The sequence below is a fragment of the Schistocerca piceifrons genome, chromosome 1 (genome assembly GCF_021461385.2).
Source record: "Schistocerca piceifrons isolate TAMUIC-IGC-003096 chromosome 1, iqSchPice1.1, whole genome shotgun sequence".
Classification (NCBI taxonomy): Eukaryota; Metazoa; Arthropoda; class Insecta; order Orthoptera; family Acrididae; genus Schistocerca; species Schistocerca piceifrons.
This window is the reverse complement of record NC_060138.1, coordinates 805,532,653-805,548,094: the sequence shown is the minus strand read 5'-3', so window position 1 is coordinate 805,548,094 and position 15,442 is coordinate 805,532,653. Positions and strand designations below refer to the sequence as shown.

The 15,442-nt window shown below is 43.6% G+C and overlaps 1 protein-coding gene across 3 annotated transcripts in view; it reads right to left on the bottom strand.

Moving 5' to 3' along the window:
- Positions 1-13,199, bottom strand: part of LOC124789756 — a 346,576-nt gene extending 333,377 nt beyond the window's left edge. For all 3 annotated transcript variants that reach the window (XM_047257227.1, XM_047257213.1, XM_047257219.1), the window contains exon 1: positions 13,080-13,199. In XM_047257227.1, coding sequence (XP_047113183.1) covers positions 13,080-13,152 — 73 coding nt within the window. In that variant the 5' untranslated portion in view covers positions 13,153-13,199. The remainder of the gene's footprint in view (positions 1-13,079) is intronic.
- Positions 13,200-15,442: the final 2,243 nt, after the last annotated feature.

Genomic DNA, 15,442 nt, shown 5'->3' with positions numbered 1-15,442 from the left:
CCGGCTGTCGTGAGTGCGGAATTAAATTGATATACAGGTTCGGCAGATTCGTTTTTGCAGTTCGGCAATTACTGCTCATCACGCCTTTCATGCGATGCCCAGCGTCGAAGGAAAGCATCGGATTGATCGCGTTACAACCAAAATGATTTTTAAAACGTAGTTGTACGCGCCCATTCGATACAGCGGTCCCAAGTTAGTCTAGTGCGCTATTCGGTTTAGCAGTATGTTTTCACAGAATCATTAAAAAACACGCACAATATCCAACAGCGACTTGTGTTCCGCACTGACCAACTGCTCCTACCGCCAAGCAGCATTGCTACTCACGCGCTTGTGATTTACTGTGTTTGGACTCTGCTACTCACTCCAAATGCCATCTAGTGGCAGCTTCAAACTGGACAGGTCAGACTGTCCAGTATAGTCTGTTCCCTGTCGGAAGAATTTGCAACCTATGTGTGGAAGTGGATCTCGCAGGTCCTTTGTGCACGCAGGTAGGATTAGCCGTTGTAACGGCCGAGCAGGTAGCTGCGAGACCCCGTAGCGGACGGGTGTGTATGTCTTCCAGCTAAGCCAGGAGCCGCAGTTGGCGCGCTGCCTGTGCAAGTTGTAAAGTTTAATGTAATAAACACTTATACCAGACAACGTGTTCTGTCTAGTTATTGTGACTGGAAACAAGGGGAGGACAGTAAGTCCTCTCGCACTATACATTTACACTCCAATGTGCCACCATGGGAAGAAGAGCCCGCGCGCACATACTGATTACAGCACGTTTACACCTGTGCGCCAAGTGGCTAGTCGCCCGCCGTGCGGGTATAGCTTGTCTCACACGGATCGGATGTAGAGACGCCCAATGTGAACACTGATGGAATCACTCTGTAGCACATGTCGTGGAAGAGGCATGCAACCTACATGCGTGCCTCTACTTGCATATGGGGAAAGCGCAGTCGCACGGCGACTAGGCGTAAGGCGCATAGGCGTAAATGCACCTTCATTCTTCGTGTTTTACTGTCCTTGTTAAAACATATGGCTAAAACTACTATTGCACTAGACTAATTTGGGACTACTTATCGAATGCGCACTTAAAATTACTCTTTAAAAATAATTTTTTTTGTAAAGGGAAACAAACCAACGCTTCCTGTTGACATTGGACGTCACATTATTTTGGGCTAACTCCCACTGATGTGGTCTTCAGTCCAAAGACCGGTTTGATGCAGCTCTCCATCATACCTCCTCATGTCTGAGTACCTACTGCAGCCTACATCTTTCTGATTCTGATTATTGTATTCATCTCTTAGTCTCCCACTGCAATTTTTACGCTCCTCACTTCCCTTCAGTACTAAATTGGTGATCTTTATATATATCTAGATTCCTGTCAACCGATCTAGTCAGGATGTGCCACAAGGTTATTTTCTCCAGAATTCTATTCGATGCCTTCTCATTAGTTACGTGATCTAGTCTTCAGACTTCTTCTGTAGCGCCACATTTCAAACCAAGAACTTCCTGACACATAAGCCTATACTCGATGTCTCCAGCTATACATTGTGAAAACAGAATTGCAAATATCTGCCGAAACACCAGAGCAAATGCGCATGACGGGTCAAGCAGCTAAAACAGGCCAACTCAGATAAATCCAGAATTAATAAATAAATCCAGCTGCGGTTTTCGCCAAGTTACAGCGGACAAAATGGCGAATTTCCAGACTTTCGCAAGTACTTTTCATCGTTTATAGTCGTCGAATTTGCAAGATGCTTCTAGGAGTACTTCAGCGAGATAACTTGTATGGAACTTGATCAAATAATATCAATATAACAGAGCAGGAAACCACAGTCCCCCGGACAGGAAAGACGTTCCACAAACGTCTGACCTATTATACCAAATGTAAGCGAGCACACAACTCAGGTATGGTTCATGTATTTGCCTGTGTGCTTGAAGCCCATCAGATTGCGTTCTGCTGTTGTAGCAGTCAGATAAGTTGCTCGTAAAGTTAGTCAGAGATTCAAAATGTATACGCCAGTCGAAAACGTAAATATCGTTTATGGCGAATGTCACCAAACTATTAAAGCAGCAGTGCGGTTGTATGCTGGACAAACGGCAGACAGTGTGGTGCCAACATGACGAATGTCCCTCCCATTCCATTTAGAGGACATTTAGAGAGTAATTTAACGGCCGTTCAGGAAACGTAAAATTTTCTTCACGCTCACCAGGGTTAACAACTATAAACCTTTTCCTGTAGCGGAAATTAAATGCAAATGGCTCTGAGCACTATGGGACTTAACATCTGAGGTCATCAGTCCCCTAGCACTTAGAACTACTTAAACCGAACTAACCTACGGACACCACACACATCCATGCCCGAAACAGGATTCGAACCTGCGACCGTAGCGGTCGCGCGGTTCCAGACTGAAGCGACTAGAACCGCTCGCCCACACCGGCTGGCAGGAAATTAAAACAAGGCGTCTATCAGGAAACACCGACAACTCCCGAAGGCATGAAAATAGTGCCTTATAACACGGGCCTGTTTTGGTCGTTAATCCACGTGAAATTCAACCTGTATTATTGTTTCTCCATAACCACTTAATAGCCTATAGCAATGCTCAGGGTCAAATTTTTGAGCATTTGTTATGACAGCCACATAATAAATACACGATCCGCACGTGAGACACGTGTTAGCTTACATTTACCGTAATAGGGCAGACGTTTACGGAACCTCTTCTCGTGAGGGTGGAACAATGGATTGCGGCACTATTATCCTGATACCATTTGATCGAGTCCCATACGAGGTACGTCGTTGAAATTCTCTTAGAAGTATCTTCCAAATACCACAGATAAAAGCATATTGTCCCATTAAAAATGACAAAGTCAGTGCCGTAATTCGGCAACTATAAACGATAAAAATTATTTGAGAACGTCAGTAAATTCGCCATATTGTCCGTTATAATTTGATGAAAACAGCACCTCGATATATTTATTCATTCTGGATATATTTGGGGTGGACTATCTTAGCTCCTTCACCCCGCATATTATCGACCATCAGTTACTGAAAAAGTGAAGGAGGCCTAAGCTGTTGGAAGAATAGTTTATTCTACGAATTCATTCACAACCTCTTTCAAGTTCACAACCGTTCTCCAATTTCGACCGCAAATAAACTTTATCATTTGGTGATCTTTCCATTCTCGACCAAGTTCTTTGAATATTGAGGTGTGCAACTAAATCCTAGAAAATGGGAACCAAAGCTAAGTACTATACAACCTACAGCACTCGCATCTTAATAGAAGCTTATTAGATTCATGTTCTTGATTTAGTAACTTGCAAGGTAGTCCCAGCCCCATTTACATCCGTAGTCCATAAGGTATGGACTAGCGTAGGATGTTTTAATGGAGGGCGTACAGCAATTTTGACCAGAAATAAAATGCGCTTAACAGGATGACAAGTCCCGCAGAGTGGTGATGATGATTTTGGTTTGTGGAGAGCTCAACGGCGTGGTTATCAGAGACCATCCGAATTCCCAATCTTGCCACTTTCCACTCTCGCCATTTCCGGAATGATGATGATGAGGATAACATGATCATCCAGTACGAGGGCGAAAAAAATCCCCAACCCGGCCGTGAATCGAACCCGGGACCTCGTGATCCAGAGGTAGCAGCGCTGACCTTTTTTCTCATTTAGTTGCTGTCGTCCGGCGTGGACGTCCTATGACACCCGTTCAAGTTCAGCGTTGATCCATTCAATCAGCTTTTTTATTACAGAGGGCCGCTAACTTTACGACCAAACACGCTGAGCTACCGTGCCAGCGCCACTAGACCACGAGCTGCGGACATCTAGTAGAATGTGATTTCGTTCAAGATGGAACGCTGGTTCGCTTTTAATGAAGAACGGAAGAAGTCTTCAGATGAGATCTCCGGTCATACAACGGTACGATGATACAGTTCGGTGAGCAACTGAACTCCATTATTTAACAAATATCTCTGCAACTTTGTGTGCAGCAGAGCTTCAAGATCAGTCAGATAGCAACTCACTTGTAAAGAAAAGAAAGGATGTTCCCACTAATATGGTTTTGCGTGCACAATTACGAAGAGTCTGAGTATGAAAGCTTTCTGACTCCCACCTTACTGAAAGTTACACATGAAAAGAAAGGCTTAGTCTGTTATGACTAATTTGACAGTATTTACGTTCACTTTTCACAACTGTCACCGTGTTGAAACACAAACAACGGCGAAAGGAATAACCAGCATTGTTATTCGCTCTCAATACGTTGTTGGTAAGCGGTAACAAGCTGGACAGACCTAGCTCAGAAGAGCAGCAGACCGACACGAGAATTGTACTCTGGAGGAACTGGGTTGAAATCATCTTCCGGTTAACGTGATTTACGTTTTCCAACGTTTCCAGAAGTAACTCTAAGTGAAATCCGGGATGGTCCCATGAGCAAAAATACGGCACACTCTCCCACTCACCCTCCCCTGTTTCTTTAATGCTATTGATATCGACTGGAAGATAAACAGATAAACATAAACGTTTCCTTCCTCTCGTCTTTCCGAGAAACTGTTGTCAGGTTAATGTTGTTCGTAGTTTCTTCAAATCGCTTCATCGTTGTGGAATCGTTGCGGAGTATCATTGACGATGATTCTGACAATGTAACTCGTTATTCAACCGCTATGCTTATGTATATCCTGCTTATTGTCAAAAAATAATGTCATAAAACATAAAAGATACAATGAGGTAAGGAGCCGTGGGACAGCTGCTAATATCATGTCGCACCGCCTTTTGCCCGGCGTAATGCAGCAACGCATGGCATGGACTCACCAAGTCGTTGCAAGTCTCCTGCAGAAATACTGAGCCATGCCGCCTGTATAGCCGCCCATAATAGCGGAAATGTTGCCGGTGCAGGATTTTGTGCACGAACTGACCCCTCGATTATCCCCATAAATTTTTGATGGGGTTAACGTCTGGCGATCTGGGTGGCCAAAAAATTCGCTCGGACTGTGCAGAATATTCTTCAAACCAATCGCGAACGGCTGTGGCCTGGTGACAGGACGCACTGTCACCCATAAAAATTGTATCGTTGCTTGGGAGTGTGAAGTTTATGGCTGGCTGCAAATTGTCTCCAAGTAGTCGAGCACAACCATTTTCAGTCAATGATCGATTCACTTGGAGCGGAGGACCCAACCCATTCCATGTAAACACAGTCCACACCATTATGGAGCCATCACCAGCGAGTACAGTGCCTTGTTGACAACTTGGGTCCATGGCTTCGTGAGGTCTGCGACACATGCTAGCCCTACCGTCAGCACTTACCAACTGAAATCGGGACTTACCTGAGCAGGCCACGGTTTTCCAGTCGTACATAGTCCAACCGACCTTGTCACGAGCCCTGGAGAGGCGCTGCAGGCGATGTCGTGGCATCGGTTATCTGCTGCCGTAGCCCATTGACGCCAAATTTCGCCGCATTGTCCCAAAGTATTGATTTCTGCTGTTATTTCACGTAGTGTTGCGTGTCTGTTAGCACTCACATCTCTACGCAAATGCCACTGCTCTCGGACGTTAACTGAAGTCCTTCAGTCGCTGCCTTGTCCGTGGTGAGAGGTAATGCTTGAAATCTGGCATTCACGACACGCTCTTGATACTGTGTATCTGGAAATGTTGAATTGCCTAACGATTTCAGAAATTGAATGTCCCATGCATCGAGCTTCAAATACCATTCCGCGTTCCAAGTCCGCTAATTCCCATTGTGCGGCCACAATCACGTCGGAAATCCTTTCACGTGACTCACCTGAGTACAAATGACAGCTCCGCCAAGGCATTGCCCTTTTTAAACTTTGTGTACGCGGCACTACCGCCATCTGTGTATGTGTCCCATGGCTTTTGTCAAATGGTTCAAATGGCTCTGAGCACTATGGGACTTAACATTTGAGGTCACCAGTCCCCTAGAACTTAGAACTACTTAAACCTAACGAACCTAAGGACATCACACACATCCATGCCCTAGGCAGGATTCGAACCTGTGACTGTAGCAACAGCGCGGTTCCGGAATGAAGCGCCTAGAACCGCTCGGCCACGCCGGCCGGCTGACTTTTGTCACCCCAGTGTACATTAGCATTTAAGAATTACGATACAATAAAACTTGACCAGCCACTAGTGAAAATTGATTACCTTTTGACATTGCCTGGTAGAGCGTAGCAATCAAGAAGTTTCACATGACACACACAAAGACACACACACACACACACACACACACACACACACACCACACACACCACACACCACATTCACTCACACACTCGCTACGGTCGCAGGTTAGAATCCTGCCTCGGGCATCGGTGTGTGTGATGTCCTTAGGTTAGTTAGGTTTAAGTAGTTCTAAGTTCTAGGGGACTGATGACCTCAGAAGTTAAGTCCCATAGTCCTCAGAGCCATTCTAACCATTTGAACACACACACACACACACACACACACACACACACACACACACAACACACACACACGCAAAAAGGTAAAAAGGTCAATCTACAGTATAACAGTTGAAAGTAACTTTGTTTAGCTGCCTGTATCGTTCTATTTCACTTAGCCGAGCCAGCTTATTGGCTTTGTCTTTTTTTAAAATTTAATATTGTGATAAAACTATTTACGGTGACGGAAAGCCTTGTATATGACATTTATTGCATGAAAAAGATTCTAACACCTCCTAAAAACGAAAAATCGTAAATGTTTTGAAAACACAATAAAAATATTTGGAGCTGCAACTTATCTCTGTTAAAATAGGCATTAAACCTGTTTTGCGGCAAGTTGTGGAGAGTGTGGATGTAGAAATAGCCGCTGAACACTGTTAACAAACATTTGACCTGTTCCCCTATATTTAAGAGAAAAGTAATCCTTGGGCGAAAAAAGATGTTCGTATTGTAGCTGCAGATTTCTGTTGGTATAAGGATTACCTAGTGAAATAAAAGGGGAGAACTGGATATTAGAGCGAATGTCTTCTAAATCTGCGATGTATTCATAAAATCAACAGTTAAGGATTGTTATCCTGCAAGGAAATGCTTCCATAATAAGTAACATGTTGTAGCCCCTTAAAATAGCGTGCATGATTATAATGGCAGATGTAATCAAGACGCATGGGAACGCAGCAGTCTGTGTGTTATTATGGCGACTCGGCCGTTGTTCCAAACAGACACAGTTCGCTGGTAATTTCTGATTACAGTTTACAGTCAGCTTTCCCATTACTTCTGTGACAAAAGACTCTCTCAAGCTGTTTCGCCTTCTCGATAATGAACGGTTACTTCTGACCGAACGTGATTAAAAACGGACTGTCGTCTGCAACTTCTGTAAACAGTGAAAACGAATGCTGGGAAAGCTCACAGAAGCCGCCTCGTATGCTACGTTCAGTGCTGACGTGAAATTTCCCTAGTACGTGAAGAAGCTTGGAAGGCAGAACCATCTTAATGCACACGTGTTCCTTTACCGCCCACTTCTCTTCTACACGTTAAGACAGAAAAAGGAGTTAGCTGGTAATTATCAGGTTGTTCGGGAGGGCAGAAAGTGCGCAGCATATTAGACTCATAGCCGTTCCGCACAGTCAAAAAGAGCAGATGGAAATAGCTCTATGAGTGACCGCCACACACCTTGTAGAAGTAACTTTTTTTCATAGGCATTATTTTCTGCTTCGAAAAACGCGTAAGTGGTATATCAGTATCAGTCAGTCGGCGCAACATGACAACTCAAGCGAGTAATAATTCAGATTACTATTGTCGTTGAAGCTCCAGATCGAAAGCGGTGGCGCCGTGGCCACACAAAATGTAATCGTGTTCAGGATATGTGGGGTGCCATTAAGAAGCCAAGGTCGATTTCCTAGCACAACCGACATACTGCTCCGTTTCTAGTGATGTCGACGTAGAGGCAACGCTAAACTCTAACCTCCTTTAATATCGTTGTTCTGCATCTTTGTTTCACTGTCGTCCTCTTACCTCTTGGTTTCTCTCATAGATGGTTATGATTGTTTCATTCTGTTGAATGTTGAACCAGCTATAATGAACCGTCCCGAAGTATTTGGGGAGTACATGATTTTAGCGTGAATGATACTACTAGAAGCATACAAAAATTTGATAAAGTTGACAGAGTGTTTTTAATTTCAGAAGTGATGAACATACAATTAGGTTTTCTGTTAGACTTACTATGTCACTTTTACATGTAAATTGTTGCAGCAGAGGAATGGTCAATACTGCCCGAGGCAGGATTCGAACCTGCGACCGTAGCGGTCGCGCGGTTCCAGACTGTAGCGCCTAGAACCGCTCGGCCACCCCGGCCGGCAAATCTATTCTACTGCAAGCACCCAAAGGTACTTTCAGGGAAAAGTCGCGCAACGGATTACTTCATCTGAATGTTCATCTTCGTACAAGCCACGATGTGTACCTTGTTTCACTACTAATCATTTCCTCTCTTGTCCCACTTGGAAATAAAAGGAGGGAAAAGGAACTATTCACGTGTCTCCGCACGAACCCTAATTTCTCTTACATTTGTGGTCCTTACGCGAAATGTAGGCCTACGTTGGCGGCAGCAGAACTGTTCTGCAGTCAGCTTCAAATGCCAGTTCCCTTCGCTTCAGAGATTCCCACATGAATTCACGAAACATCTCCATAACGATCGCGTGTTGACAAAACCTACTGTAACAAACCTAACAGCGCACCTCTAAATTGCGTCGATGTTTACCTTTAATCCGACTTGCTGGAGAAACCAAACACTCGAGTAGTAGTCAAGAAAGGGTCGTACTATTGTTTCATACGCGGTCTGCTTCCAGATGAACCACTTTCATTAATTCCCCCAGTAAACTTAAGTCGACCGTTCGCCATCCCTACTACCGTCCTTACGTGCTCGTTCCATTTCATATCGCTTTGCAACGTTACGCCTAGATACTTAATCGACGTAAATGTATTAAAATTGTATTCTAACGATAAGGGATTGTTTCTCCTACTTATCTGCATTAATTTTCAGTGGTCTACATTTAGAGCAAGCTCCCATTCATCACAACGACTAGCAGTGTTGTCTAAGTCATCCTGTATCGCCCAAGGACGACACCTTCCCGTGCACAGCAGCATCATCAGCAAACAGCGACAGATTGCTGCGAACCCTGTCCGTCATATCATTTATGTATAAGGAGCAGTCCAATGAAAAGAAGACAGATAGAAAAAAGTAAGTGAACTGTTTACTATTTCACTAGTAATCGCCGTAAATGTTAATTCATTCATCCCACTGTGAGACAAGACTGTCAATACCTTCATGGAAAAAATGTTGGCGGTTGCCTACGGAACAATGATTGTACCCAGTCGTGCACTTCTTCGAAGTAAACCGACGACCACGAATGTCTTTCTTCGGGGCTCCAGAAACATGGAAATAGCTTGGGGAGAGATCAGGACTGTATGGAAGTCGTAAGGGCTTCCCAGCGAAGCTTCTACAGCGCAGTCGAAACAGTCGTACCAACATATGAAGAAAGACATTCGTGGCCGTCGATTTGCTTCGGGCAAGGAGGTGCTCGCGTTGGTACAGTCCTGGTTCCGTAGGCAACCGGAAACATCTTTCCATGAAGGCATTGACCGTCTTGTCTCACAGTGGGATAATGTATTAACAAATGGTTCAAATGGCTCTAAGCACTATGGGATTTAACATCTGACGTCATTAGTCCCCTAGACTTAGAACTACTTAAGCCTAACTAACCTAAGGGCATCACACACATCCACGCCCGAGGCAGGATTCGAACCTGCGACCGTAGCAGCAGCGCGGTTCCGGACTGAAGCGCCTAGAACCGCTCAAATGTATTAACAGTTATGCCCATTACTATTGGTACAATAAATAATTTACTTACTTTTTTCCTATTTCGTTTACATTTGACTCACCCTTTATAAACTGAAACAATCAAGAAACTGGTATAGGCGTATGTATTTAAATACAGTGATATATAAACAGGCAGAATACGCCGCTGCGATCGGCAACGCCTATGTAAGACAATAAGTGTCTAGCTCAGTTGTTCGATCTGTTACTGCTGCTATAAATGGAACTTATCAAGATTTAAGTAAATTCGAACGTGGTGTTATATTCGGCGCACGAGCGATGCGACACAGCATCTCCGAGGTAGCTATGAAGTGGGGATTTTCCCATACGACCATTTCACGAGTGTACCGTGAACACCAGGAATCCCGTAAAACATCAAATGTCCGACATCGCAGCGTCCGGAAAAAGATCCTGCCAGAACGCAACCAACGACGACTGAAGAGAAACGTTCAACGTGACGCCGCAAATTGCTGCAGATTTCAATGCTGGGCCATCAAAAAGTGTTAGCGTGCAAACCATTCAACGAAACATCATCGGTATGAGTTTTCGGATCCGAAAGCCCACTCGTGTACTTTTTATGACTGCACAGCACAAAGCTTTACGCCTCTCCTGGGTCCGTCAACACCGAAATTGGACTGTTGTTGCTTGGAAACATATTGCGTGGTCGGACGAGTCTCATTTCAAATTGCATCGAGCGGATGGACGTGTGCGGGTTTGGAGACAACATCATGAATGCATGGACCCTCCATGTCAGTAGGCGACTGTTCCAGCTGGTAGAGGCTTTGTAATGGCTCGGGGCTCTGCAGTTGGAGTGATATGGGACCCCTGATACTTCTAGATACGACTAACAGGTGACAGGTACGTAAGCATCCTGTCTGATCACCTGCATCCATTCATGTCCATTGTGCATTCAGACGGACTTGAGCAATTCTAGCAGGACAATGCGACATCCCACACGTCCAGAATTGCTACAGAGTGGCTCCAGGAACACTCTTCTACGCTTAGATGCTTTCGCTCGCCACCAAACTCCCCAGACATGAACCTTACTGAGCATATCTGCGATGTCTTGCAATGTCCTCTTCAGAACAAATCTCCACCCCCTATTACTCTTATGGATTTATGGACAGCGCTGCAGGATTCATGGTGTCAAATCCCTCCAGCACTACTTCAGACATTAGCCGAGTCCATGCCACGTCGTGTTGCTGCAGTTCTGCGTGTTCGCGGGGCCCTACACAATATTAGACAGATGTACCAGCTTCTTTGACTTTTCTGCGTATATAGAGAATAAGAGTGACTCCTGGGACAGTCCTGCCGATACTCTTGTCTCTGATGAACACTCTCCGCGGAGGATAAAGTAATAGGTTCTGCTAGTTCCTCCCATATATGTCTCGCGAAGTGATCATTCGACAGAATCCTAGAAATCAGAGCTCACCCGGAGGTTCACTGAAAATCATTTTGCCCACACACCTATAGCAAACTAAACAGGGAAGCGATAACAAGAAGCAGTTTTCGTGGCACACACTGCAACGTGACTTGCAGAGTACAGTTGAAGCTGTGGATATATATTTGAGCGATAGTGCTTATGAGACGCCGAGGTGATGCACACCTAAACATACGTCTTAGAAACTTTAACAGTAAGCAACCCCCTATAGTTCACATGACACTAACAGATAATGACGTAGTCCTCTAGTATCAATAAAATGCAGTTACCATGGTAATTTATGTTTCGATAACCTGGCTCTTGACTAGTGTCAGAAAGGAAATGAAAATAATGGCTCTTGCTATTTTCTAAAACACCCGACTGTTGTTACTACATAATACAGTCATTACTCGTCAAATTCATTATCAAATGTCTGTAAGGTCTGCAGCGATCGGCGTTTCGCGCTCGCTGTGTGAGTACTTCTGATTTCTTTACACTATCAGTTATCCAGGCCGTACTAGGTCATCTGTAAACTGTTTTAGGGATCCAGGGTTACAATCCACTCGGAAAATTTAAGTTCGACGTGGCATTATTTGAAGTGAATATTGAAATGGTTCAAATGGCTCTGAGCACTATGGGACTTAACTTCTGAGGTCATCAGTCCCCTAGAACTTAGAACTACTTAAACCTAACTAACCTAAGGACATCACAGTCATCCAAGCCCGTGGCACGATTCGAACCTGCGACCGTTGTGGTCGCGCGTTTCCTGGCTGTAGCGCCAAGAACCGCTCGGCCATCCCGGCCGGCGATATTGAAATGCTTCCTTCAAAACTGTCAGGGCCAAGTGACTTCCCGAATACCCGGCTCAAGCCAACACTAAAAAAAAAAAACATCGGAACGAGCATCATACGCATCAGAAACAATTTCCAAAATTTTTGTAGCAAACTTTAAGAACAATGAATAAAGATAACTTCTGTGTAAAAGATCTGTGTGACTGTCACAGAGCTGCAAGAACCTTTTTTTGTTCATTCGGTAATGCTGAACAAGAAATGTAATTGATTAAGTGTTACATATTAACAGTATAGACAGATAAATCGGCAAGTTTACAACTTACCCATTCATTCAATACAGTCGTACAGCCGATTGCTGTTAATGAATAAGTGTCCTCTGAATGATTCGATGCCTGTATAAAGATGTCTGCATAGAAAATTGGGACTATATCTATGCCCTTAGCGTGAAACTCGTGTGTTAAAGTACTGTATACTGGATGGATGAAACTTCCTCCAACGACAAACAAAACAGCACCTAATATCTATGCTTACTATTTCTCAGAAAATCAGTTTGCGAAGTTTTCCTACTTTATGTATGCCATATTCGATATATTAATTCGTTTACCAGGCGTTCTTTCACGAACAGCAAAAATTTACTGTAAGAATATTTGATGTATCGAATTAATTGTTGCCAGGAATTCGAAAAACAAATGTCAGTTTGACGTAATCAGCCTATAGGACATCACAACGTTTCCTGAACTGGTTCATATATCTGTATTCCAAGCCAGAAACAGCACTGAAAAATACTGCGATATGTTAACAAGCTCTTCTCTTAAAACACAGGCGCCAGAGTTTGATGCAACAACTGCAATCTACACTATTCACAAAACGATCAGATAGTATAAGGTTATTTCACAGACCCTTTACCTGTACACGGTATTAAACACGTTGAAAATGTATTCAGAATAACAAGCTTAACACGGAACCGCAATCAGTAAATTGTAACGCGCGAACACGATGTTAACTGTGTACTACACAGCTGGCAAGAATCACACAGAAGTTGATGGCCTGTAACTCACCTTCCGCTGCGACATCTACTAGCGCCGCAGCCGTGAGCAGCAACAGCAGCCGCAGACACACAGGCCAGTCCATGCTGTCCTGGGACTTCTGCTACCTTCCAGGTGGACCTTGCGATGCGCGGCCGCATGCAACAATGCCTCGCTCTCGTGGCGTCCACAACTCGAGGCGCCCGCCAGGAGGTTCGCGATCGCAGTGCCCCTAGCGGCCGAAATCCCAACTATAAGGAACTCGCTAGCAGCAGCTGCGGTGGTCGCCGGTAAAGCAGATTCCCTTTTATCGGCATATTACATGCGATTCCGATGACCGACTCCTGACAAATGCTGCCACTTTCGCGTAGATCTGTAACTACCTTGGAGAAATTGTAGTCACCAAGGGTCTTCAGCATTTCGTTACGTCTCTTCCAGAAGACAACGAGAGACAAAAGTATCCATCCAGTTTGTTTATATTTTTCGTGGTTTAAAATGCGGCAATATTTGAAAATTGCGAAAATTTGAACTTTGGATATGCGTGAGATTTTCCTCCTAGGAAGGCGACAAAAATGCAAAGGCATAACGAACGTGGAAAACTGACGAAAATGCAAGCCGAAAAAACATAGATTGTGGTTTTCGAGAATAGAATTTTGCTGCTAAACGCGTCAGACATAATTGAGCAACAAACAATAGTGAATGAAGATGTTTTCATATAGCTAACTGCTGTTTTTATACTTTTAAGCTCCCTAACAAAAATCTACATTTTGTCCTTTCGAAATTCTATTGCTAGTTCGTCGTTATTAAATGAGAGGATTTGTTCTGGCATATTAATCAAGGGTATAAGATCCATACCAGCCTAGGCTTTACGTGACAACGAACGTGAAACACTTCAGGAACTTTAATTTCAAGGAGAGTCACTCAGATACTGATAAACCTCAACTAGCAACAAATGGTTTCCCTGTATCGCTTAGAGTGATAAATAGTTTGTTCCATACCGCTTCCTCCATGCTTGTCCTTCAATATCTTTCAACATTATGTCCCCAATCATCTCACCTCTATAACTACCCGTCAGAGGAGTAATTCGCTTGTTCACTGAATATTTGAATGTATGTTAAACTGTGTTAGCTCCGTGCTGTCTTAACTCTGTAGAACTTTCACTGTCAGGAAGTAGCGTCTAAGTAAACAAATGGCGCTTTGTAAATTAGTGAACAAAGAGGATTCTGGATTTGTTGGTACAGTCACACATAGGACAGTTACTATTATTGATGAAACGGAAATACGAAAGGTTCAAAGTTAATTAAGCCCGTACTGCATCAACAGTCCTGCTTTGGGATTATTTGACCTTTACTATCTTCAGAATTACGTGAAATGAAGGGCACGTATTTTCTCTATACTCGTTACCTCGCCAGCTTCACAACCCATCCCTGTTACAGACAAAATTTAACGGGTCAATAGTTTGTCGTGCGGCAATCCAGTATTACCTGAGAAAGTGTAGCATGTACCAGGTAGTAGCAGGAACGTGACGAGCAAGGTATAGACGTATTCAAGTACAAAATGGTGGTCGTTGTTATCGCGGTTGAAACACAAAATACTTTAACAGTTGCGAATAGTTACTAGAATTTGATGATACCGTTGCCAAGTTAAAAGGCGAATAGAACAAGATATGGAAGAGTTTCGATATAATAGACGGTAGATCATGTTCACAAACTAACGAAAAATAAGGCAATGGTGATGAGGAGCAAAGATGGAATATCTTCTCTAGAGCTGTGAAAGAAGCCGAGAAATGCTGAATTTGATTGTCTCTAATGGCGATCTGAATAATTGTGCTGTAAGATAGTTGTTTCTCCGTCACTGCGAAAAGTGCAAGGAAATAACAATTCCGTGTAATCTTTATAATTCTGTCGTGCTTTCAAGTAGGCAAAAAAAAAATCAGAAATATTGTCCTGGCAGTGTCGATTTTTTTCTTTGGTAAGACGCCAGAGGTGGCCAGGCAAAGTGCGAGCGATAGAGCACAGAAAGCAAACTGGATTTATGCTATAAAACACAGGAGAACAGTCCAAATGGAAATCACTTTCTTCAAATTAGACATTCCTTCGCATATTGCACGGCAAATCAGTGACGAAAACACAATTCCAAATGAACACCCGAATCAGCCGATGTTCAATTGCGGACCTCCTATATATTCAGTGCACAACAGTTTACTAGTAAACCACATTATCGCGTTTCTACAGGAAGTGTATCTTCCAGACGTAAATTTGGATGAATATATGTTTAAGTTACTATATAGTTCTTCGTGATCAGATGCAGATAGGGTTTCCTTTTAAGGACTAGATGCTTTCATCCACAACAGTTACGTTCGATTAAAAACCTTAGATTATGTTAGGTGAGTATTA